The sequence below is a fragment of the Nycticebus coucang genome, chromosome 4 (genome assembly GCF_027406575.1).
Source record: "Nycticebus coucang isolate mNycCou1 chromosome 4, mNycCou1.pri, whole genome shotgun sequence".
NCBI classification, from domain to species: Eukaryota; Metazoa; Chordata; class Mammalia; order Primates; family Lorisidae; genus Nycticebus; species Nycticebus coucang.
The window spans coordinates 114,747,646-114,772,792 of NC_069783.1; the positions used below are offsets into that span (position 1 = coordinate 114,747,646).

The following is a 25,147-nucleotide window of genomic DNA, read 5'->3' on the forward strand; positions in this document are numbered from 1 at the left end:
TTGAATTTTCCTATAGGAAAGATTGGTAGTTACTTCTCCCTTCCACTTTTTTTTCTTTTATTTTATTATTAAATCATAGCTGTGTACATTAATGCGATCATGGGGCACCATACACTGGTTTTCTAGACCATTGGACATACTTTCATCACACTGGTTAACATAGCCTTCCTGGAATTTTCTTAGTTATTGTGTTAAGACATTTATATTCTACATTTACTAAGTCCCTTCCACTTTTTGACAGACTTAATGTTTTGGGTGTTTTATCTGATATCTCACTCATAGCTTTTTAATTCTGTTCCAAGGTTGATTTAGTTCTGAGTATGCTTTTGATTTAAAAGTTTTGCTATATGTGCATAACGGGCAGATACTGTAAGATCAAAGAGGTCATTTTATTATTTATTTATTTTTGCAGTTTTTGGCTGGGGTCAGGTTTGAACCTGCCACCTCCTGTATATGGGGCTGGTGCCCTACTCAGGCACAGGCACTGCCTGAAAGAGGTTATTTTAAATCAAGATGAACTGATTTTCTTAATGAATATGAATCAAATTTCTGAGAATATATGTTTTTAAAACATTACATGGACTTTTTAACTTGTTTTACATTTTAAAAATTCCTCCTTGGAGAAATAGTTCATCAGAGAGATTTTGACATTGAGAAGTATAATCAAAATCACTTTTTTTGTTTAAATAAGTTGTTTTACAAGTTTTAATCTGCAGTGAAAATTACAGGTGTAAATCTCACTCTTCCAAACTGGAATCCTGAATTATACTCTGTGAAAACAAACATAGAGGGGGGAAAACCTTCATCTTTAAGAAAATAGCTCATGTCGTTTTATTCTTCTGTAAAATTAGAAATTTTCTTTCCTAAGCATGCTTCTGTCTATATCATCTAGGGAACATCAATTCATTCAGCTCTGCGAGCTCCTTACTGTATACGTGTAGTTATGCAGCTTCATAGAAAATGAGCTATTGCCACAATAAAATAAGTGGGAAGGAGCAGAGAAGCAGCTTGTCTGATTTTACTCAGGGAATGGTTATGCGACTCTGAAATGTAAGCTTTTACGCTTAGCTCTAAGGACTACCTAATACTTCTTTCTCAGCCACTCGTTTGAAATTTGTAATTCTGACCATTCTGTAGAGTAACCTGTCTTTGGCATTGACCTTTTGCTGACCCAGAGTACTCAATTGGGTTTCACGCAGGTTGTCTTCTGTGTCTTGGGTAATACTGCACTGCTGCTCACTGTTGATTTCAGCAGTATGACTGCTTGTCACAATGAAGGGTAGTATTTCAGATCTTGCGCCTCGGTTAATGAGTTTTTTATTTTTATTTTTTTTGAGACAGAGTCTTACTTTGTCTCCCCCTGGTAGAGTGCTGTGGTGTCATAGCTCACAGCAACCTCAGACTCTTGTGGTCAAGTGATTCTCTTGCCTCAGCCTCCCAAGTAGGTGGAACTACAGTTACCTGCCACAACACCCAGCTATTTTTAGAGATGAGGTCTTGCTTTGTCTCAGGCTGGTTTCAAACCAATGAGCTCAGCCTCCTAGAGTGTTGAGATTACAGGCGTGCGCCACCACGCCCAGCCAATGGGTTTTATTTAAATGAGTTCTGCCTCTGCTTTGCAACCTACCCCTTGGTGGGAAAGTTCAAGCTGAACATTTAGCAGGCACTGCCTATAAAGAGGACAATGCAGGGGGTTTGTGCTCGGTAGTTTACCTCAGGCAGACCACAGGTGGACAAAAACTGGAGTCTCATTTGTACAGATTGAATTCATCATAAATTTACTGGGTCAAGATTTCTAAAGTATTTCAGCTTTCACCTGCAGATCATGAAAAATATGGTAGAGAGCCATAGGACCCTCATAAACTGCATATTGTTACCAGAATAAAAAATACAAGATGCTGGATTAGAAAAAGCACATACCCCTGAAGTTCACAAGTGTATATTCCTTCAGTGAATACAAAAACTGAAAAGTAGCTAAACATTTGGTAAGAATCAAGCCCCTATTGTAGTCATAAGGACTAACAACAGAGGGGGAGGGTGTGTCTAACTCAAGAGCACTAGGGGAGTTAGTAATGCAGTGATAACCGAAACCTGTAGAATAGAAAGCAATTAAGTCTTAGTTGCCAGAAAAACTTTGAGTCAAAAATTGGAAATAGTGAGGCTGAGGCAAGAGAATGGCGTAAGCGCAAGAGTTAGAGGTTGCTGTGAGCCGTGTGACGCCATGGCACTCTACCCGAGGGTGGTACAGTGAGACTCTGTCTCTACAAAAAAAAATTGCAAATAGTTTTTATTTAATAGGGTGATACAGTGTTTTCATTCAAACATATTTTAAATGCCAAACATATTTCCCCCTTCTATGTTTTCTTAAATGATAAAGGTCATTTGCCCTTGCTTAACCTAACAAATACATTTATGCAAACCTTATGCTTTTTCCCCTATAGATGTTCATTCTGGACAGAATTGAAGGTGATACTTGTTCTCTTAATGAGTTTACCATAACTGGATCAACATATGCACCTATTGGAGAAGTGTGAGTAGCTGCTGCTCATTATTTTAAGGATCCGGTGTGGCAGTATTTAATAACTATAGATTTGCGGTTTATCTTAAAAGTTTTGAATGTGGCTCAAGTTAATACTAGAGAGTCCTTTTTTTTTTTTTTTAAACAACTTTAAAAGAACAAGGTTATAAGCCTATTATCCTTTTCATTTTGTTTTTTATTGTCTGCTGCTAGCTCAAACATCAGTTTGGGTTTTTTTGTTTGTTTTGTTTTTGAGACGGAGTCTCAAGCCCTGGGTAGAGTACTGTGGTGTCACAACTCACAGCAACCTCAAACTCCTAGGCTTAAGTGATTCTTTTGCCTCAGCCTCCCAAGCTGCCTGCCAAAATGCCCGGGGTTTTTTTGCTTGTTTTTGTTTTGTTTTTTTTTTTTTGGTTGTAGTTAGCATTGTTTGGCAGGCTGGGGCTGTATTCGAACCCGCCAGCTCCGGTGGACATGACTGTCCCCCTAGCCGCTGAGCTGCAGGCACTGAGCCTTTTTTTTTTTTTTTTTAAAGACAGAGTCTCAGTTAACACTCAGTAGAGTTCTGTAGCATCATAGCTGACAGTAACCTCAAATTCCTGGGCTCAAGCAATCCTCTTGCTTCAGCCTTCCAAGTATCTGGGACTACAAGTGCCTGCCACACACCCAACTATTTTTAGAGACAGAGTCTTGCTTTTGCTCAGGCTGATCTTAAATTCCTGAGCTCGTAAAATCCATCTGTCTCAGCGTAATCTTGCTGGGATTATACATGTGAGCCATTGTGCCTGGCCCAAACATCAGATTTTGAATAGTCATCCACATATTCTTTTGAACACTGTCTAATCTATTGCCCCCCGAATTCCATTTTCATTATTAAAAAGTGAAGGGAAAATCATAGATAACTACACTTTGTTCTAAGAGTATTTCTCTTTTGACAGGCATAAAGATGATAAGCCAGTAAACTGTCACCTGTATGATGGTCTTGTAGAATTAGCAACAATCTGTGCTCTTTGTAATGACTCAGCTTTGGATTACAATGAGGTAAGGCTCTTCATATATGAGAAGAAATGGCTATTGCTAGTCCAAGGGCAGTGGGGTAGGTGGAATGAATATCTAGTATTCCTTGTCTTTGAAAGCTAAGGGTTCCTGATTTTATTTCCCCAATTCAAGAGCCTATATCAGGTCAGCACTACCTAGCCAAGGAAAGCTGAAAACCTTTCAGTTATCCTCTGTGACTGAACGTTGTAGTTGCTTAAATAAAAGTTGTAGTGTTTAAGATGTTCTTGCTTGGTCTCTGTGCCCATAGCTAAGTGGTTAGGGCGCCAGCCACATACGCCAGGGCTGGTGGGTTTGAACCCAGCCTGGGCCTGCTAAACAACAATGACAACTACAGGAAAAAAAAAAAAAAAAAGCCGGGCGCTGTGGCAGGTGCCTGTAGTCCCAGCTATGTAGGAGGCTAAGGCAAGAGAATCACTTAAGCCCAAGAATTTGAGGTTGCTGTGAGCTGTGACACCACGGCACTCTACCGAGGACGACATAGTGCCTCAGTAATCTTGCCTGTTACATCAAGCTTATTCTAAATCACCTAAAACTGAGGATAGAAAATGTTTATCTGAAAGCAGAGGGGATTAATCCCGCTTAAGATGGATAGCATTATATCCTTGGGGACAAGCCGTGGCTTAGAGGGTTGTTTTAATGGAAGGGTAATAACATAAAACTTAACGGACAGAAAACTGTCCCCCCCTCCTTTTTATAATTAGTGAAGTAAATCATTTGGTTTCTATCACAAAGGCAAGCCCCAGACCCTGTCAGAAACAGAATGTTAATGCTTTAGAATAATAAGTGGTGATGTGGAATTACAAACACTATTTGAAAGATCTCTGAATTAATAAATACTGTGATCATGGCTTCTTACATTTGTGTGAAATAATCAGTACTGTGATTATGGCTTCTTTAAGGGAATTAAAAAACCTAATTACTAGAATAAGACAATAATGCAACATCTGTACTTGGAGTATGCTTTTAATTATCTGGGTCATCTGCTTTAGAGTAGGATAAAAATGGCCTATAGAATAATAATATATTAGAGGACAGGCTGTCCTTCTGTGGCAAAAAAATACTAAAAAGAAATTAACCTGTTTATTTTTCCCTTATTCCACTTTTTATACTTTTACCCAATACAGGCAAAGGGTGTGTATGAAAAAGTTGGAGAAGCTACAGAGACCGCTCTAACTTGCCTGGTAGAGAAGATGAATGTATTTGATACAGAATTGAAGGGTCTTTCGAAAATAGAACGGGCAAATGCCTGCAACTCGGTCAGTATTTGAGCTTGGTATATCGTTTTGCTGCCCATCAGGCATGCTGTAAACTTAGGCTATTCACTCTCCTCTTCTCTTAGAAAACTAATTATGCCTTATCTCTTCAAACTTGGAACATTTCCTTTCCTATATTCACTTTCAGGTAAAAAGATCTTGCTATTTGACCAGGAAAATAAAAGCACTCAAGAGACAATTTCCATAGCCACCATCTATGCCCACAAGGCTGCCTTCTTCCCTGGTGTAGTGAATGGCCTTTCCATTCTTCTAGTATAAGCCATCTTTATCCTGCACTGTTTCTATCTTAAAAAATTTTTTCAAGCTTATTTCCCCTTTCAGCTACCTCATTTCTTTTCCTATATAGGAAAACTTCTTGAAAGATTGTTTGCACATTTATCCTGTTTCCCTCCTATTTTCTTATATCTTCTCTAGTATCTTCTCTTGGCTCTACCAGTCTATCAAAGATGAGTCTTGGTCAGCACCGGTAACTTAGTGGGTAGGGGGTCAGCCACATACACTGAGGCTGGCGGGTTCGAACCCAGCCCGGGCCAGCTAAAATCAACAGTGACAACTGCAACAAAAAAAATAGCCAGGCATTGTGGCGGGCACCTGTAGTCCCAGCTACTTGGGAAGCTGAGGCAAGAGAATTGCTTAAGCCCAAGAGTTTGAGGTTGCTGTGAACTATGACACTACATCACTTTACTGAGAGCAACATAGTAAGACTCTGTCTCAAAAAACAAAAAAAAAAAGATGAGACTTGTCAAGAGTCATCTGTGATCTTGTGCTAAATCCAGTGGTCAGATTCGTAAAGTATGTATACAAAGCAAAATTTGGCAGAAATAAAAGAAAAAGTAGACAAATCCACTGAATTGCAGATTTTAAGACATCTACCTCAATAATTGGTTGAATAAGATGAAAAATCCATGATACAAAAGATGCGAGTAATACAGTAAATATATAACTCATCTACATTTATATTTCTATTATGCTCTTTCCTGTGTTTTTCAAATGCATTCACCAGAGTAGACTATTTTGTTGGTCCATCAAGCAAGACTCAACAAAGGGCAAAGGATTGAAATCATAGACTGTTATTGACCACAGTGGAATTAAACTAGAAACTGTTACCAAAAGGAAGACTAGCAAATTTCCCAAGTATTTGAAAGCTGTTATTGTAAATAATCCATGGGTTAAAAAAGAAAAACCACAGTGGAAATTAGAAAAGATTTTGAATTAAATATCAAAAATATATTATGCAAAAGCATCATTCAAGGGAAATTAATAGCTTTAATTGTACATACTGGAAAGGAAAGGCTACTGGGGGCTGGTGCGGTAGCTCACGCCTGTAATCCCAACACTGTTAAGAGGCTCAGGAAGGTGGATTGCTTACGCTCAGATGTTCGAGACCAGTCTGAGAAAGAGTGAGACCCCATCTGTACTAAAAATAGAAAAGTTAGCTGGGTGTAGTGGCGCACGCCTGTAGTCCCAGCTACTTGGGAAGCTGAGGCAAAAGGATTGCCTAAGCCCAGGTTTGAGGTTGCTGTAAGCTATGGAGACACCAGGGCACTCTACCCAGGACGACTGTGAGACTGTTCCCCTCCCCGCTCCAAAAATAAAAATACAAGCTCCCATCTAAAGAAAGTAGTAGAAAAGAAATAGTAGGGTGAGAAACCATTTATGAACAACTTTCTACCAATACATTCAACAACTTAGGAAAAATCGACACATCCTTCAGTTACCATCTTTCCAAAGGAAATTTTTTTGGGGGGTGGGGGGGACAGAGCCTCAAGCTGTCTCCCTGGGTAGAGTACTCTGGCATCACAGCTCACAGGAACCTCCAACTCCTGTGCTCAAGCGAGTTTCCTGCCTACGCCTCCCAAATAGCTGAGATTACAGGTGCCTGTCACAATGCCCAGCTATTTTTTTGGTTGCAACCATCATTGTTTGGTGGGTCCAGGCTGAATTCGAACCCGCCAGGTCTGGTGTTTGTGGCTGGCGCCTTAGCTGCTTGAGCCACAGGCGCAGAGCTAACACGGGAAATTTTAATGAATTGGATCTGTTAACTTAAACTCCTCCCACACAAAAATTATCCAGGCCCAATTCTGCCAAACATTTAAGGAAGAAATAATACAGTTTGCATAGACTTAGATAATAAGAGGAAGAAGAAAAATGAACCATTTATCAATTCTTTTGATGATGTAAACAACCCTATATCAAAAGTCAGTCAATATGGTGGCAGTGGAGGAAGGCACAACCATTCTCTGTGAGTCCACTGAACCAGAGAAGTGACCTCTGAGTTCCTTTCCCCTTGCCAGTCAGAGCCTTTGAGCCTAGACTCACTCAGCTAGCATCATAGTGACAAGGTTAGGAACCTCAAGAGTTGGACCTGGCTCGGCACCCATAGCTCAGTAGTTTGAGTGCCAGCCACATACACTAAGGCTGTTGGGTTCAAACCCAGCCTGGGCCTGCTAAACGACAACTGCAACAAAAAAATAACCAGGTACCTGCGGCAGGTACCTGTACTCTCAGCTACTTGGGAGGTTGAGGCAGGAGGTTTAAGCCCAATAGTTTGAAGTTGCTGTGATGCCATGTCACTCTACAGAGGGTGACATACTGAGACTCTCTCAAAAAAAAAAAAAACTCAGTGCCTGTAGTTCAGCAGCTAGGGCACCAGCCACATACACCAGAGCTGGTAGGTTTGAATCTAGCCTGGGACTGCCAAACCACAATGACAACTACAAACAAAAAATAGCTGGGCGTTGTGGCAGGCACCTGTGGTCCCAGCTACGTGGGAGGCTGAGGCAAGAGAATGGCTTAAGCCCAAGAGTTTGAGGTTGCTGTGAGCTGTGACGCTGCAGCACTCTACTGAGAGTGACATAGACTGTCTCAAAAACAAAAAGAGTTGGACCTGAGCCTCAGCAGCCGTGATAAGGTTGCTACTGAGGAATAGCAGTGCACTCCTCCCCCTCGAGACTACCATACTGGATCTGTCCTGCAACACTATCCTTAGATTTCTCTGGCTTCACAAGCCAGGTGAGGCTAGATCCAAGTAAAAACAGTATGTAACAGCTGCTGCCAGACACCAGCAACCTGTTCTGCCTCCGGCACCTGGATCTCCTCCACAGACTGGTCACCCTGCTTGTCTCTCTGCTCAACTTAAGAACCTCAAGTGGGCAGACTTGAATAATAACTTCCTTTATTCTGTCTTGGCCAAAGTTATGGTTGATTGCTTGAATGAGAAGTGTGTTGCAGATGAGATGCCACCACTCATCAGGACCCTGTGGGTCAACCAAGAGTGTGAACATGAGGGGGGAGTGGGAGAGAAGCAGCATAAAGCTAAGCAAGCTGTTGAAGATCATGAATGGGAACTGAAGAAGCGAAAGATTTGTTGGAGGAAGGAGTGCAGTGCCTTCAGAGCAGCTGAATAGCAAGAGAAACATAAGGATACAAGTTAGGCTCCCCAGAGTCTATGCCTGGCTCTTACCCCAATAAGCCACTACTACCTGGGAAACATACCCAGTCTGTGCAGTAGCAGTTGCTGTTTTTATGCATAGCAAACAGGCTTGTTGATTGTTGGGCCATAGAGCTCTAGCAGGCCAACATTCAGCACTGTTAATACCCCTACCTTCAGTCCAGGGTCTGCACAGCCTTGAGACCCCAGTGAGAGCTCATCAATGGCAACTACTTCTCAACCTTGGAACTTGCGTTCCTATGGGATTAGGTTCTGCTGGGCAGAAACTCTTTCTTGTTAGACCCCACCTACCTGTTATCATTGGGAGGCTGCTGATGGGTACTTGAGGCCACTTTGTAAAACTTTTCTTTTTTTTTTTGAGACAGTCTCACTTTGTTACGCTTGGTAGAGTGCCATGGTGTCATAGCTCACCCCCACTTCAAACTATTAGGCTCAGTTATTCTCTTGCTTCAGCCTCCCAAGTAGCTGGGATTACAGGTGCCAGCCACCACGCCTATCTATTTTTAGAGATAGGGTTTCGCCCTGGCTCAGGTTGGTCTTGAACTCCTGTGCTCAGGCAATCCATTCGCCTTAGCCTCCTAGAGAGCTAGGGTTACATGCATGAGCCACCACATCGGCCTTTGTAGAACTTATTAGTAACTTAGGGTTCCCTAAGAGAAATGGGAAAGGAAGAAGACTGTTACTGCAGGACTGAAGGAACAGTTTTGGGGGAGGGGAAAGAAAAATACTGAGCCCTCGGGCGGCGCCTGTGGCTCAAGGAGTAGGGCGCTGGTCCCATATGCTGGAGGTGGCGGGTTCAAAACCAGCCCCGGCCAATAATAAAAAAAACAAGAAAAATACCGAGCCTTTTCTAGTTGTTATATAAAGATGAGATTCCCTTTTACTGAATTGTCAACTGTGACAACCAACCCCTTTCTTTCATTCCTTCATGGATTATCAGGGCAGATCAAGAGATAGCACCACATTGGACAAGTACAGCATAAGTTGTGGGGAGGAAGAGCACCTGTTTTCTTAAGGACTTCAGATTCAAGCACTGTGGTGACCATAGAACATGTTAGGCTGTGAAAAGACTTTCAAGATCATCCTGTCTAATCTGTGGAGAGCACACAAAGGCTTTCCTTGACTTGTGTGTAGTCTCAGTGTGAGGCAGACTGTACTTCACCACACACCCTTTTCTTTATGCCACTTTGCCTTTGTATAACGTCCTAAGAAAAAACTCAAGCCAGAATTGAGGATGTCTCAGCTGAAGTATAGATTCTGTGATTCACAAATAGCCATGAAGACCTTAGGTTCCTGCCCATATAGAAATAGGCCCTTGCCAATTTAGTTTTAGACTGCTCACTTCCTGTTTGCCAGTAAGGGAGGAAGTGAATCTTTAGAAAACCTGTGGTTCAGTGAGTAGGGCGCCGGCCCCATATGCCAAGGGTGGCGGGTTCAAACCCAGCCCCGGCCAAACTGCAACAAAAAAATAGCTGGGCGTTGTGGCAGGCGCCTGTAGTCCCAGCTGCTCGGGAGGCTGAGGCAAGAGAATCGCGTAAGCCCAAGAGTTAGAGGTTTCTGTGAGCCTTGTGACGTCATGGCACTCTACCCGAGGGCGGTACAGTGAGACTCTGTCTCTACAAAAAAAAAAAAAAGCCACGTGTCAGCTTGGCACCTGTAGGTGAGGCTGCTAGGTAGCCAGCCACATACACTAGAGCTGGTGGGTTCGAATCCAGCCTGGGCCCATCAAACAACAATGACAACTACAACCAAAAAATAGGAAGGTTCCTATAGTCCCAGCTACTTGGGAGACTGAGGCAAGAGAATTGCTTGAGACTGGGAGTTTGAGGTTGCTGTGACACCATAGCACTCTACCCAGGGCAACAGCTTGAGACTCTTGTGTCAAAAAAAAAAAAAAAAGCCACATAGTGTCATCTGTTAGCGGTTGTAACTAAGTATCTCAGGCAACCTGAACTCATCCTCTCAGACTAGAGGAATGGATTTGCTGGGTTTTAGACCTGTCACTACCTACTCAGTATAGGGAAACAAACTGCATCCTGGGGCTCAAAAGTTGTGTATTAACTGATGAGCAGCATAGAGGAGTCCATCCTCTCAATGTGCCAGATGAGACATCTCTGCTGCATGGCTCCTTTGCATCATTTCACATCAGCTTGGCAAGGGGATAAGAAATGCCAAGGTGTTCATTCACTGAGATTCCCAAAGTCCTGTTCTCCCCTTCCCACCTCAGAGCAATAACCTATCCTACCCCGTTTCCCTGAAAATAAGACATCCTCTGAAAATAAGACCTACTTACAGGAAAGATAAGTCGTCCCCTGAAAATAAGACCTAGCACATCTTTGGGAGCACACCTTAAAATAAGACACTATCTTATTTTCGGGGAAACAGGGTAGTTGAGAGACAGAGCAGGCCCGGTGTTTTAGCTTTATGGCCCACGTGGCTAGGACCACCACTCTTGGCCAGTAGAAGAAGGACTTTATTGTCGTCTCCCCCCCAAACCCGCCCCCTCCCCCCCCCTTCAGTACATGCCCCTTTTGTACAATTACTTGATTAAAACCGCCTGAGGCAGCTGCATGGCTAACAGTTGCTCTACAACTCAGTATATCAAGTCTAGTCTAGCAGGTCAGCAGCTTCAGCCCCCTCTTCGCTTTCCTAGGTTGGATGCAGAGATTCTTTGAGATCTCTAAAATCATTATGTGTCTGGAGGAAATCAGTGTAATTAATTACTTCATTAACCAGATAAAGATGTTTATAAGTTCATCTCAGTAGGTATAAAAAAGGCATCTGATAAAATTTCATCTGCCACATCACACTAGAAATAGAAGGACACATCTTCAAGCTGGCACTATCTACACAGAGCTTGCACTAACATACTTACTGGTGACAAAGGAATTCTCACTCAGCATTCCTGCTGAGTTTTGTACTGGCATTCCTAGCTTGCACCATAGGCTGAAGGAAGGGGTAACTTTATTTGTAGGTATCAGTTGAAAGCTAAAGGTTAATTGTCAATCTTTGTCTTACCTGACCTGTCCTTTGGTATTGTTGCTCATTCCTTGAAACACCCCTTCACTGGCTTCCAGAGTCCCATTCTTGTTCTCTCTCCTTCACCTCCCCTTCATTCAAGGTCTTGGCTGGTTCTTTCACTGGCTCTGGAAAGTGGAGGCCCTGGGCCTTGTCCGTAGTTTTTATCTGTACTTTGGTGATTTCTGGTCTCATGACTTTATTGTCAGGATGCTAAAAGCCTAATAACAGTAATCACTGGCTTACCTAAAACTATTCAGAATACTCAAAAACTGTTCCTTAGGTGTGGCCACATAGCGTTGCCATTTTTGCAGGGAGTTACAGCCTGACTGCTTCACCTCCAGTGCCATTGCCCTGGTCCAAGTTGCCGTCCAAGACAGTATTCCTTGTCTCCTTTCAGCCTATTAACACGACAGAGCTTAACGCTTCTGTTGTCTTCTCATTTCACTTGTTAAAAGAGCCAAATGCCCCACAATGACTTAAGATCCTATGACCTGCCTCCACCCCCTGTGCCTTTACCTGTCTCACCTCTTCCTCTTATAAACACTGTTGTAGCTGTGTTTGGCACTCCTTCAGCATTGCAGAACGTACCAGGCTGCAATTCTGTTCTTTCAGGATTTTGCCTCCTCCTGACCACTATATAACAGTGCAGTGTGTATGTACCCATACATCCATACCCTGCCTTATCCTCTTTTCCACACAGCACTTATATTTTACTTTTGTGTCCTACCCTGTCTTGGCAAAACCAAAGGATAATAAGTTTCATGATGGCAGGAGCTTGTCTGTTTTGTTTATTGCTCTATCCTCAGTATCTGTCATATACATAACAGTTGCTTAGTGAATGTTTATGAAAAATATACAAAATTGTCATTAGTAATATTCTATATTCACTTAACAGGTCATAAAACAGCTGATGAAAAAGGAATTCACTCTAGAGTTTTCACGTGATAGAAAATCAATGTCAGTTTATTGCACACCAAACAAACCAAGCAGGACATCGATGAGCAAGATGTTTGTGAAGGCAAGTCCAACAAATTGAGATGTTCTTAACCAGGGTCAAGATCCCTGTAAGGTGATAAATAAAATTGATCTAAATTTGTATCATTCCAGGGTGCCCCTGAAGGTGTCATTGATAGGTGCACCCATGTTCGAGTTGGAAGTACTAAGCTTCCTCTGACCCCTGGAGTCAAACAGAAGATCATGTCTGTTATTCGGGAATGGGGTAGTGGCAGTGATACACTGAGATGCCTGGCCCTGGCCACTCATGACAACCCAATGAGAAGAGAAGAAATGCACCTTGAGGACTCTGCCAACTTTATTAAATATGAGGTTAGCAAATGAAAAGTCTCTTCATCCACACCCTGCATGTTTCATTGTGTTTGAACAGTATTTCTTCAATAGAAAGGTCAAATGATTCTTGCTTTTGCCAAGGAAGAGGCGTGGTAATTTGTTTTTTCTGGAGGCCAAATGCGTCACTCCTAAAATTTAGGTTGCTATTTCAGACATACATAGTTAACAGTTTAATAGAAGTCTCTTACTTTCAAAGTAGAATAATCAGCATTAGCTTAAAGTAGGTTTATAATACCCATTTTGCAACTCAGGTAATTTAAGATTTTTCATAAATGGGGGATATGTTTATAATAGATTAATCATTGCTAATTGAAAGTTAAAATGTTATAAGTTGGAGATTCCTTCTACTTTTCTACATAGAGTAAAATTATTTTTTATTTATTTTTTGAGACAGAGTGTCACTGTGTCACTCTCTCATAGCAATCTCAAACTCTTGGGCTAAAGAGATTCTCTTGCCTCAGCCTCCCAAGTAGCTGGGACTACTGGCGCCTGCCACAATGCCTGGCTATTTTTTTGTTGTAGTTGTCATTGTTTGGCAGGCCCGGGTTGGGTTCGAACCCACCAGCCCCAGCTGCTGAGCTACAGGCGCTGAGCCTAGAGTAGAATTCTTCCATAGCAGGGTTGGGACATCCTAAAGCTTCGAATAAAAGGAATAAGCCTTGGTACTATGGACCACTGAAGTGACTGGTGTCATAATGTGCTTATTCCTCAGTGTATTTTTTCTTGATTCAGAGTACTACTGTAGTGAGAGTCAAAGATGATTTGGTGACAAAGGTGTAGTAACTTTTTCCCCTAATAAGAAAATGTAGGAACCTTTCCTTTTGATGTAAAACTGGCTTTTTCAAACTAGCCTTAACTCAAAAGTAATTCTCTTACCTGTTAGACCAATCTGACTTTCGTTGGCTGTGTGGGCATGCTGGACCCCCCGAGGATCGAAGTGGCCTCCTCTGTGAAACTGTGCCGGCAGGCAGGCATCCGTGTCATTATGATCACAGGGGACAACAAAGGCACCGCTGTGGCCATCTGCCGTCGCATTGGCATCTTCGGGCAGGAGGAGGATGTGACATCAAAGGCTTTTACAGGTCGGGAGTTTGATGAACTCAGCCCCTCAGCCCAGAGAGATGCCTGCTTGAATGCTCGCTGTTTTGCTCGAGTTGAACCTTCCCACAAGTCTAAAATCGTAGAATTTCTTCAGTCTTTTGATGAGATTACAGCAATGGTGAGTATATGTGGCATAACCAAGTGATTCAGATAATACAACACAACAGATTCTAATTTTGACCACTGAATTTTTAATAGCCACTTTGTAATTTAGAACTATTTTTGTCCTGATTTGGGCCGTGTTTTTAGAATTCTGTTGCTTGGTAATTGGCATGCTGTTGCAACTTGAAGAGATGATCCTAGAGCAGCCCAGATGGGACTTCCCAGTCAGTCACAAAGGTGATATCTAGTCTATGTCTTGGTTAAAGTAGACATGTTTCTATCTTAGGTTTTCTAAAAATTGGTTCAGGATATAGCGTGCCAGTGGTGTATCAGCTGGTGTTTGGAGAATCTTTCTACATTAGATGTTCTGATGTTGTATTCTTGAAGAGCTAGATGTTTATGAAGCACTTTCAATATTATTCCTCTCTGATTTTCTTCACCCAGATATATTGTAATGACATTGTGTTTTGTTTGCTTTCTAGCTGTAAAACTTTGTTTTAAAAGACATTACAGGTGTTCTTTCCTCCTTTTTTCCCTCCTCCATCTCTCTCCCAGAGTTAACCACCAATCCTGAAGTTGAAATTTAGTAAAAGTATTACAATAATATCATTCCCATGTATATTTTTATCTTAGACATTATTTACTATTCTTGCATGGTTTTGATCTTCATAAATGGCATTTCATATATTTTTGCAGTTTCTACCTTTTACTTGTGAATTATCCATGTGGATATAAATAATCTTTACCACTGTACAGGTTGTATTTTTGGTTTTGGTAAAATATAAATAAAATTCAGATCAATTTGAAGTTTCTTGTGTTCCCACTAAAGTCTCTTCGGTAAGATCATTTGGCAGTTTTGCATTTCCTAAGTAAAATGTTTTATGATATCAAATTATAAAACAAAAGTTCTACTGTAACTCTTCACCAGGGGATCCACAGTTTTATTTATTTCTTTTCTGCTTCCCATTCAGTGAGCCATTGCTCAGGGTTGTGAGTATTTGCTTTCCTTTTCAGACCGGTGATGGTGTGAATGATGCTCCTGCTCTGAAGAAAGCTGAGATTGGCATTGCTATGGGTTCTGGCACCGCAGTGGCTAAAACTGCCTCAGAGATGGTCCTGGCAGATGACAACTTCTCCACCATCGTGGCTGCTGTTGAAGAGGGGCGAGCGATATATAACAACATGAAGCAGTTCATCCGCTATCTTATCTCATCTAATGTGGGGGAAGTTGTCTGGTAGGTATCTCTAACAATATCACTGTGTTCCTCTCTCTAAAACAGCCGTTGTGATGGCCAATTTTCACAGTTTGCTCTCTTCATATTGCGACAGCTTTTGTCTTTATGCCAGAGTTGGGAGGTTAGGGAATCACTCGTGAAGGTAAATGGTACTTTTAGCCCTCAGGAGGGTTTTCTGTGGCTACCTCAATGTGCAGAGAATCCTATTTATTTAATATAGAAATGAGTTTAAATTAGTCAAAGTAACATAAAATTCTTAGCACTCTAAAAGTTAACTTTAATTCCAAACTATTTTATGATTGCCAAAAGTTGTTTTGAATCACTGATTTTATGGAGGAGGGAATGGTAATGCTACTTAAGTAGTAGCCAAAAGTCATTTGGGGTCTTTGTCTTCTTTCCCTGGTGGAAACAGTATTTTCCTGACAGCAGCCCTTGGATTTCCTGAGGCTTTAATTCCTGTCCAGCTGCTCTGGGTCAATCTGGTGACAGATGGCCTGCCTGCCACTGCACTGGGGTTCAACCCTCCTGATTTGGACATCATGAATAAGCCACCTCGGAACCCAAAAGAACCACTCATCAGTGGATGGCTGTTTTTTCGTTACCTTGCTATTGGCTGTGAGTACAGTGTCTTATGTTACTGATTTTAAAATAAACTGTGGGCAAAAAATTTTAAGTTCATCCCTTAAAAGCTTATTTTTCTTTTAACACCATATTAGGTAACAAAATAGAGGCTGCACTCTTAAAATTTAGTGAACCACTTTACTAAAATCTAGTCACAGTTTGTCCCTGTTTTAGCGTCCTGCCCTTCTTGTCCTTTTGTGAATGTGCAATTAAATGTCAAGGTTTTTGGCTTTAGCTCTGTGTGCAAAGGGATACAATACAAGCTTTACTCTTGCTGGGTCCTGCCTTCTGAAAGCTCACAGGTGGGACTGAATAGATAAAATTATCACCAACATAAAAAAATTAATAGAAAAACACCACATGTATTCACTATTAGACCTAATGAATGTGCACACATGTGCATAGAGGGAAGTAACTCAATGAAAATCAAGAGGGGGATGGTGGTAAAGGGAGGAGAGGATAGACATAAACCTAAAGGGTACAGTGAACACTATCATAACCATGACTCAGGCATTATAAAACTGATCCATGTAACCTAAAATGTTTGTACCCCAATAATACACATACTTTGAAATAAAAAAATAAATACAAAACACCAAGTCCCTGTTGCCATAAGGAAGAGAAGGGCACTGTGTGTTCATCAGCAGTGGGGCTAGTGCATGCATAAATGATCTGTTTTTCTCTCTCTCTTTTTTTTTTTTTTTTTCCCCATAAATGATCTCTTTAGACCTTATCCTCCTGACCCAGGGTGCTATTTCTTCCCCATTTCATACTTTAGGAAAGTGAGGACCAGAGAGCTAAAATATTTCTCTAGGACCCCACAAGAGGGTGTGTTGTTTTAAATTCATACAATTCATAAGCACACATGGTATTGGTATAGAGGAGAAAGGCTCTCACAGTCACTTTGCTCCTGTGTTGACAGTTTCTTATGCACCCTATACCCTTCCAGAGATGTACTAGCATGCTGTACTCACCTGAGTGCTGACCCTTATTTAACAACAGGAAGAAGTAAAGATAATTCTGTGTCACTACCCATCTAGCTGCCTAATGCTCCATTGTAATTCTGGGCTGGGGTGGGAGGATATATGCCCTTGTAATTTTTGATGAATGCTACCATATAGGGACGTTCTCTTATTCTGAGTTCTGTACTATACCTTGTTGTTTTTTAAATAAACTTCTTGAACTCAAAGCTAACAGGAAGAGGGTTGGTCCCAGAATCTGCTTTTGGCCAGGCCATGTTGCTCAGTGTTATTCTGTGTTGAGCACCAACTCTGATGGTGTTTCTATAAAAAGGTTGTGTTGCTTTAATGGAGCAAATAGGTAAGCATCAGTTTGCCTAAAAGTCATGTGTGGCCTTGTGTGGAGTACATACATGCTTAGTCTTAAGATATTCTTTCACTATTTGGGGAAGGCACAGCTAATGCAAAGGTCAGTAGTAGTGCTTGGGATTCAGTAGGTTCTTACTCACTATGGAGGAAAAAAGTTGGCCAGTTCTATACCAGAAATGCCCTGTCCTTCAGAAACTCATGGTCTAGCTGCTTGGGTTGCTTTGCATGAGCAGTTGGTATGAGCCCCATAGGCTCTAGTTACCACTGACATCCAAGTCTTTGGTCTTTATCCTGCTATTGGCCCACGGGCATCACCAACAGTGATTGCCATGAGACACTGCCCTAAGTTCATCAGCATCATCATGTTTGTTCCCAGGTTACGTCGGCGCTGCTACCGTGGGTGCTGCTGCATGGTGGTTCATTGCTGCCGATGGTGGTCCAAGAGTGTCCTTCTACCAGCTGGTATTTAGCGACTTTTCTTTCTGTACCTTAGATGTGAAGTGTCTATCAGATCAGCTTTAGAGGCGAACAATAAGCGTTTGCATCTAAGATGATTCAGAACGACCAAGCTTCTCTGTGGGAAATCCACTTGGGCTGGTCCATGTTCTGGGCTTGGTGTGGAATTGGTGCCTGGACTTGGGAAATATATGGAGCTGATCAGAATTTGATTGGATTTTTGTTGGCAGAGTCATTTCCTACAGTGTAAAGAGGACAATCCAGACTTTGAAGGAGTAGATTGTGCAGTCTTTGAGTCACCGTACCCAATGACAATGGCGCTCTCTGTTCTAGTGACCATAGAGATGTGTAACGCCCTCAACAGGTTAGTGACTTTTCATGGCAGGATGTGTCAAGAACTCTGACCACCAGAGCACTGGTTTGGATTGCATGTATGTCATGGTTGATTGAGAATCACGGGAAAGCACTTCTGTTTCAAAAAGAAAGAACAAGCAATACTAGTTTTAGAAGCTTAAGCTGTCATCACCTCCAGGAAGTAGGGGGAGTGCTTAGCCACGTGTGCCTTAAGAGTTCTTCCTGGATGGCGCCTGTGGCTCAGTCGGTAAGGCACTGGCCCCATATACCAAGGGTGGCAGGTTCAAACCCGGCCCCGGCTGAACTGCAACCAAAAAATAGCTGGGCATGGTGGCGGGCGCCTGTAGTCCCAGCTACTCGGGAGGCTGAGGCAAGAGAATCTCTTAAGCCCAGGAGTTGGAGGTTGCTGTGAGCTCTGTGATGCCATGGCACTCTACCTGAAGGGCATAAAGTGACACTCTGTCTCTACAAAATAAAAAAAAGAGTTCTTCCTTAGGGTGGCACCTGTGGCTCAGTCAGTAGGGCGCCGGCCCCATATACCTAGGGTGGCGGGTTCAAGCCTGGCCCCGGCTGAACTGCAACCAAAAAATAGCTGGGCATTGTGGCAGGCGCCTGTAGTCCCAGCTACTCGGGAGGCTGAGGCAAGAGAATCACTTAAGCCCAGGAGTTGGAGGTTGCTATGAGCTGTGTGATGCCACGGCACTCTACCGAGGACCATAAAGTGAGACTCTGTCTCTACAAAAAAAAGAGTTCTTCCTTAAAAGAAACACCAGAGGCCAAAAATAAGAATTTTGGTACCATGTATGTAGTACATATGAGGAAGGAGCCCTCCCATTTAATACTGAGACAAATTTTATCCAATTAATAACAAAAATGGAAATTAGTTTTTCTTTTTCTTTCTTTTTTTTTTTTTTTTTAAAGAATAATTCAGGTTATTAAATCTGTAGTTTTTTGTTCCTTTCTTGAGACAATGTCTCACTTTGTCACTCCCGCTTGAATGCTGTAGTGTCATAGGTCACAGCAACCTCAAACTCCTGGGCTCTAATTTTTCTTTTTCTTTTTTTTTTTTTCTGGAGACAGAGTCTCACTGTGTCGCCCTTGGTAGAGTGGTATGGCATCACAACTCACAGCAACCTCTAACTCTTCAGCTTAAGCGATTCTCTTGCCTCAACTTCTCAAGTAGCTGGGATTACAAGTGCCCATTACTCAGTGTTGAGCACCAACTGGCTATTTTTTTTGTTGTTGTAGTTGTAGTTGTCATTGCTGTTTAGCAGGCCCAGGTCGGGTTCAAACCTGCCAGCTCCAACCAGTGCCCTAACCACTGGACTATGGGTGCCGAGCCAATGAGCAATCCTCTTGCCTCAGCCTCTCTAGTAGCTAAAAGTACAGGCACCCACCACCATGCTTGGCTAGTTTTTCTATTTTAGTAGAGACGGGGGCTTCTCTTGTTCAGGCTGGTTTTGAACTCCTGAACTCAAGCAGTCCACCCACCTCTGCCTCCCAGATTTGCTAGGATTATAGGCGTGAGCCACCATGCCTGGCACGAAAATTGAAATTTCTAATAGCCTTAGTGTCCAGGGCAATTGGAAACAGCTTTGAATCTTCTGATATGGGATCTACTGTTGCCTAGATATAAAATTGGCAGTTTTTCCTACATCTGGACATTCTTTTCCTTAACTTTGTGCCACTGTAGAAACTTCAGTCAGTAGAATTAGGTCAGTGGAAGATGCCGAGTTAGCAGCTGCCTTATTGAACTATAAGCCAGCACAAGTTTCAGACTGCCACTTGTGACGCACCTTTGCCTTTTGGGTGAGTTCATGTACCTTTCCTTGTTCTGCAGCTTGTCTGAAAACCAGTCCTTGCTGAGGATGCCTCCTTGGGAGAATATCTGGCTGGTGGGCTCCATCTGCCTATCCATGTCACTCCACTTTCTGATCCTCTATGTAGAACCCTTGCCAGTAAGTGGTTTGGGGACCAGAGCTGGGGACTAGCTGCCTCCTTTCTGGCAAGTCTGCAGGCATTACAAGACTTCTTTGTGTTTCAGCTCATCTTCCAGATCACACCGCTGAATGTGACCCAGTGGCTGATGGTGCTGAAAATCTCATTGCCTGTGATTCTCATGGATGAGACGCTCAAGTTTGTGGCTCGCAACTACCTGGAACCTGGTAAAGAGTGTGTGCATCCTGCCACCAAATCCTGCTCGCTCTCGGCATGCACCGATGGGATCTCCTGGCCATTTGTGCTGCTCATAATGCCCCTGGTGATCTGGGTCTATAGCACAGACACTAACTTTAGTGACATGTTTTGGTCTTGACTGACAGTTTTCCATAAAGAAGATGTTTAACTTAATCAATTAATTTTTTATTGTTTAAAGCAACTGTCTATTTCTGCTGAATTTTCACATGAACATATTGGCTGGTGACGGAAGTTTCATACTCTAGATTTGTTTTGCTTTTTCTGACTCCACCGGGGGAAGATTTTCCTTTTTTATACACATAATTAAAGTGTCCATTGACATGTACAGAGAACTAACACTATTTTATGCAAATATTTTTTTGTAGATGAAAAAGCATGTACAGTGTTCTGTTTAATACTCATCCTTGTATAAAAAAACAGTTGAGCCAGCAGACATTGTCAGCAAATTAATTGGCAGCAGATTTTAGGAAATGAATGTGTGTGGTTTTTTCTACAACTAGCATGTATTGTGTCTTTTGCATGATTACCTGGATTTAATTTGATATCACAGTCTAATTTTTATTCATAAGCCAATTTTTCTGCACTGAGCAGAGTACTGCTACCTCAGTCAGTATTTTTTGGTTTGCCACTCCCCTCACCCCCTCGGCCCTTTGTTCACCCCCACCCTACCCCCACATCCCAGCCCTGCTCGGCTTCTTCTATAGGATTTTGATGGTCCTGTTTACATCAGTTTTAACAAGAGGTATGCCTGTTCTCGCTTGTGCAGAAAACATTGTTCCAGATTCAGTCAACTGGGTTTATGTCCCTCACATTGTTTTTAAGGTTATTTATTTAAATGTCTAATGTGTTATAAGAGACATTGTTTTGCGCCAACATTGCCTATTTCAGTGGCACTTCACAATCTAGTTTAAAAAGAAAAATAAAACATTTTAAATGGACAGAGAAAAATAACTGTCTTGTTTTTAACTGTTCAGTGGCTTACCTTGATCTAATAATAGATACGTCCAACTTTCTCTTAAGTTCTTAGCTTAGAACTTTAGTTTTACTGTGCTTGAGGGGAAGAAGGATCCTATTCCGCTGTATTAGGTAGTTGTAGGAACTATTTTGTGATGTATAGGCACTGATTGTCATCTGTGTTATACATTTTATGCAAGTTTCTGCTGGCCTATTCTAGCCTAGTGTAGAGAACACAAGGGCAGGTGTGCGTGTGTGTGTGTGTGTGTTTTGTAAAATCTGTAAATAGCACATGACCAAATGAACATATTGTATAGAACTATTTTTATTTGAATGTGGCACTAACCATCACCATTGTTACTATGATCGATGTTTGCGCATGTTCGAGATCAGTCTTGCCAACAGTGTATAAGTCATTAACAGTCCTAACTGTGGTGTTTTCCTCCAATGCCTTCCAACATCCATCAACTAACGTGAGTATTTTCTTCCCTGGGATTTAGATGTTTTAGCGTAAAGGTGACTGCCACCAAATGTAATGGTGTCACTAATGAATAAGTTCCCCCTTGTGTCAGACACTGCTGTGCTTCTTGACTCTGAGCAGCTCAGCTACCAGGAGACTCGGGCATGGTGTTAGTTCGCTGGAGGTGTGACTGTCATAGACCCCACACCCTGCCTCACAGTGCCTAGGCAAGATGTCAGGGCATACTGAGCCAGAAAAAGTGGGGTAGGAGGGCAGAGGTAGGAGCCTTATTCTGTTTTGGCCAAACTGACAAGCTGCAGGAGTTGTACTTCCTCTGTCTAATAGTGCTGAAATCAGGCTTCATAAAAACATGGGATGGGGCTTTTGATCTTCGTTAGCTGTAAGGAATCATCCCAACACATCGCTACTTTGCTCATGAAAAAGCAAATGTCCAGGGAAAGCCAGTAAATTAGTGAACTTGGGCATCAATGGGTTCATCTTAAATAGGCCACTTTTTTCCCCTACCTTTCTGGGTCATGTCCTTAATAGCTAAAATTGGTCTTATTTCTCCAGGGTATGTTAAAGCACAGTTAACTAGGGCATGGCTCAGCTCAGCTCAAAAACTAAGAGCTAATGGTTAGGCAGGGGAGGGGGACTTTGTATCCACACCATCCCTTCCTGAGAGCGCTAGAGCTGCTGCTTGGGCCCTTGTTACTAGGGCAGCCAGGAGATACAATACAGATGCTTGGAATTTGGGGAGAAGTTAAGGGTTGCCAAACAGGACACAGAGCTGTCAAGTTTGAAGGTCTAAGTTTAAGGGAATGGAAGTAGAGCAGAGCATAGATAGTCCAACTTGAAAAGCACAGTCCTGGTTAGGCTTGCTTTGCCACCCCCAGGGCTGCTAGTGGGAAACTATAGCTCTCAGAAAGAGAGGCCAGGTTGCCCCGCAGAGAATAAACGGGTTGTGGCCCGGTGCGGTGGCTCACACCTGTAATCCTAGTACTCTGGGAGGCTGAGGCAATTGAATCACCTGAGCTCAGGACTTGAGACCAGCTAGAGCAAAAAGCATGATCCTGTCTCTACTAAAAATAGCAAAACTAGGGCGGCGCCTGTGGCTCAAGGAGTAGGGCGCTGGTCCCATATGCTGGAGGTGATGGGTTCCAACCCAGCCCCAGCCAAAAAAAAAAAAAAATAGCAAAACTAGCCGTGGTGGCGAGCGCCTATAGTCCCAGCTGTTTGGAAGGCTGAGGCAAGAGAATTGCTTCAGCCCAAGAATTTGAGATTGCTATGAGCTATGACACCACGGCAGTCTACCCAGGGCAACAGAGTGACACTCTGTCTCAAAAAATAAAAACAGGTTGACCAAATACAAGGAGTGTGTTTGAGCTGTAATCTGAAATGGGATGTCTGACCTTGTTGGGTGGTGCCCTATTTAATGGAAACAAAACTAACCAAATAGCTTTTCCTGACTCAGTTCCTTGACTTTAGAAGCCTGTACAAAGAAAGTTGAATGGTATGGCCTGCAGGAGGAGACGGGCATATCATCTCAGATGGCCCCAAGTACCTGTTACCTTGGGGTTTCTCAGCTTCAGACCCCTCCAGCCCACAGAGGACAACTGGGCACTGGCTTCCTTTGGCCTAGGCAGCTAAAAGCAGGATAGGCCCACTGCTGGCTTGAGCAGAGCCACTTGGTCCATTCCACTGTGGGCTGGTTGAAAGCATTTTAGCATCTATTCCTCGGTTTAGTCAACTCACAAAGAATAGGCCCAGCACTGTGGTCTTGGGCACATCCCTCGCCTCAGACCTCCACTGTACAGGGAGAGGCAGGTGTTTGGCAGCCTGGCCTTCACCCACCACCCTCAGGAAGGAATGCAGTTAAGTGGTAGAGGATGGTGTCAGCCTCAACCCCACCATGTTATCTGCTGTTAGGCAGCTCTTGTCTGAGACTCAGCTTCAGGTTGTTAACTTGATGGGTAGGTGGCTTAAGGCCTGTGTTACTTTTTGCCACCCTGTGCCTTCTCTGCCTCTTTAATTGGGGCACTATCCTTTTCCGAGAAGACCTGCAATCTCACACATCCCCTAACTGGGACACCACTGCAGCAGCTCTGCAAAACACAGGTGATCCATTCTGGAGAGAATTGTCCTAAGAGCTCAGTGAGCTCCTGGGCAAACAGGGCAACTGGTCATCTTCCCTCTTGACAGCTGCCCCACATAACTCTCTGATGCGGGCTTTAGCCTAGTGAGTGAGGTGCACAGACCTGAGGAATACCAAGACCACAACATTAGCTCAGTGTCTGCCTAGTCACAGCCTAGAGTCAGAGCCCACTGTCTGCAGTGTCCATGAGTTAAGTCAGTGGTTGCCTTGTGACTGTAACCAGTGAGTTCTGTCCAAACAACTTCCCTGCGGTTACTGAGAAGGGTAGTCCTCAGCCTTTGCTGAGGTGAGCGGTGAGGATCGGGTGGAGCGGAGCCTGCAGCCCAGAAGCTGGCTGTAGGCAGGGAAGGAAGGCTGCACTACTGCTGGGCTGCTCACTCCACTGGCCTCACCCTCTGCACGGTTAACCAAGACTGTCCTTGTCTCACCACTCTAGTACCTGCAATTTTAAGTGTGTGCCCTGTGGGTTTTCCTCCAGAGCCTTTGCTCTATAGCCAGATGGCACAAGGGGTCTGTGTCACTGAGCCAGTGCTTCTAGATTCGACCCTATGTGGGTGGCACCTCAGGGACAGTTAACCAGAAATGCTGGTCTTGAAATATTAAAAGATGAAGCTAAATATCCTTTTTCAACTGTCACTATTGATCTTTGTCTTAAATAGTTAATCTAACATTCCTCCTGTATTTCATGAAGCTGATTTCCTCTCTCTTTCCTTTTCAGCAATACTGGAGTAACCGCTTCCTAAACCATTTTGCAGAAATGTAAGGGTGTTTGGTTGCGTGCATGTGCGTTGTTAGCAACATATCTACCGACCCTCTGCATGACTGATGTTAGGGGGAAAAGAAATGTAGAAAAAGTTCCCACCTCATTGTTCTGTGGAGGAAATGTGTGTTACCAATGGGGTTTTAGCTTTTAAATCAAAATATTATAAATGGACAATTCAGCTTAATAAATCAGAAAGCCTTTCCAGAGAAGTTTGGTTTCTTTGCTGTGAGAATGAGGTTCTGAAACCTTATCCATGAACTTTGAAGCCATCGGCCAAGTCACCATATTTCTCTGTGCAAAACATCATAGCTTATGTAAATGTATAATATTCAATTGTAATGCATGCCTTCAGTTGTAAGTAGCCCATTTCTCTACAATGACTTTGAAACGTGCTACTTTTTAATTGGCCCTGTACAGTTTGCTTATTTATAAATTCATTAAAACACTACAGGTGTTGAATGGTTAAATGTAGGCCTCTAGTTCATAACTTCAGTTATTTTAGTTTGCAGACAGCTATTTCACAGTGTATTAAATGTAACTTATTTAATGAAAGCAGAAGCAGTAGACAGCAGATGTTGGTGCAATACAAATATTGTGATGCATTTATCTTAATAAAATGCTAAATGTCAATTTATCACAACGCATGTTTGACTTTAGACTGTAAATAGAGATCAATTTGTTTCCTTCTGTGCTTGTAAGAATAAGCATTGCACAGATATGGTTTCAGGTAAATAAATCTATTCTACGATAAA

At 42.6% G+C, this 25,147-nt stretch overlaps 1 protein-coding gene across 2 annotated transcripts in view; it reads left to right on the forward strand.

Annotated features, from left to right (window-relative positions):
- Positions 1-25,147, forward strand: part of ATP2A2 (ATPase sarcoplasmic/endoplasmic reticulum Ca2+ transporting 2) — a 66,028-nt gene extending 40,881 nt beyond the window's left edge. Inside the window, exons 9-21 of one of the 2 annotated variants that reach the window (XM_053586829.1) lie at positions 2,442-2,530; positions 3,457-3,559; positions 4,702-4,833; positions 12,219-12,341; positions 12,431-12,649; positions 13,554-13,889; positions 14,888-15,108; positions 15,521-15,723; positions 17,434-17,519; positions 17,744-17,877; positions 19,708-19,825; positions 19,912-20,032; positions 24,351-25,147. In XM_053586829.1, coding sequence (XP_053442804.1) covers positions 2,442-2,530; positions 3,457-3,559; positions 4,702-4,833; positions 12,219-12,341; positions 12,431-12,649; positions 13,554-13,889; positions 14,888-15,108; positions 15,521-15,723; positions 17,434-17,519; positions 17,744-17,877; positions 19,708-19,825; positions 19,912-20,032; positions 24,351-24,364 — 1,899 coding nt within the window. In that variant the 3' untranslated portion in view covers positions 24,365-25,147. Of the gene's footprint in view, positions 1-2,441; positions 2,531-3,456; positions 3,560-4,701; positions 4,834-12,218; positions 12,342-12,430; positions 12,650-13,553; positions 13,890-14,887; positions 15,109-15,520; positions 15,724-17,433; positions 17,520-17,743; positions 17,878-19,707; positions 19,826-19,911; positions 21,012-24,350 lie in introns of those variants that run through there. The other variant, XM_053586828.1, reaches the window with a different exon arrangement.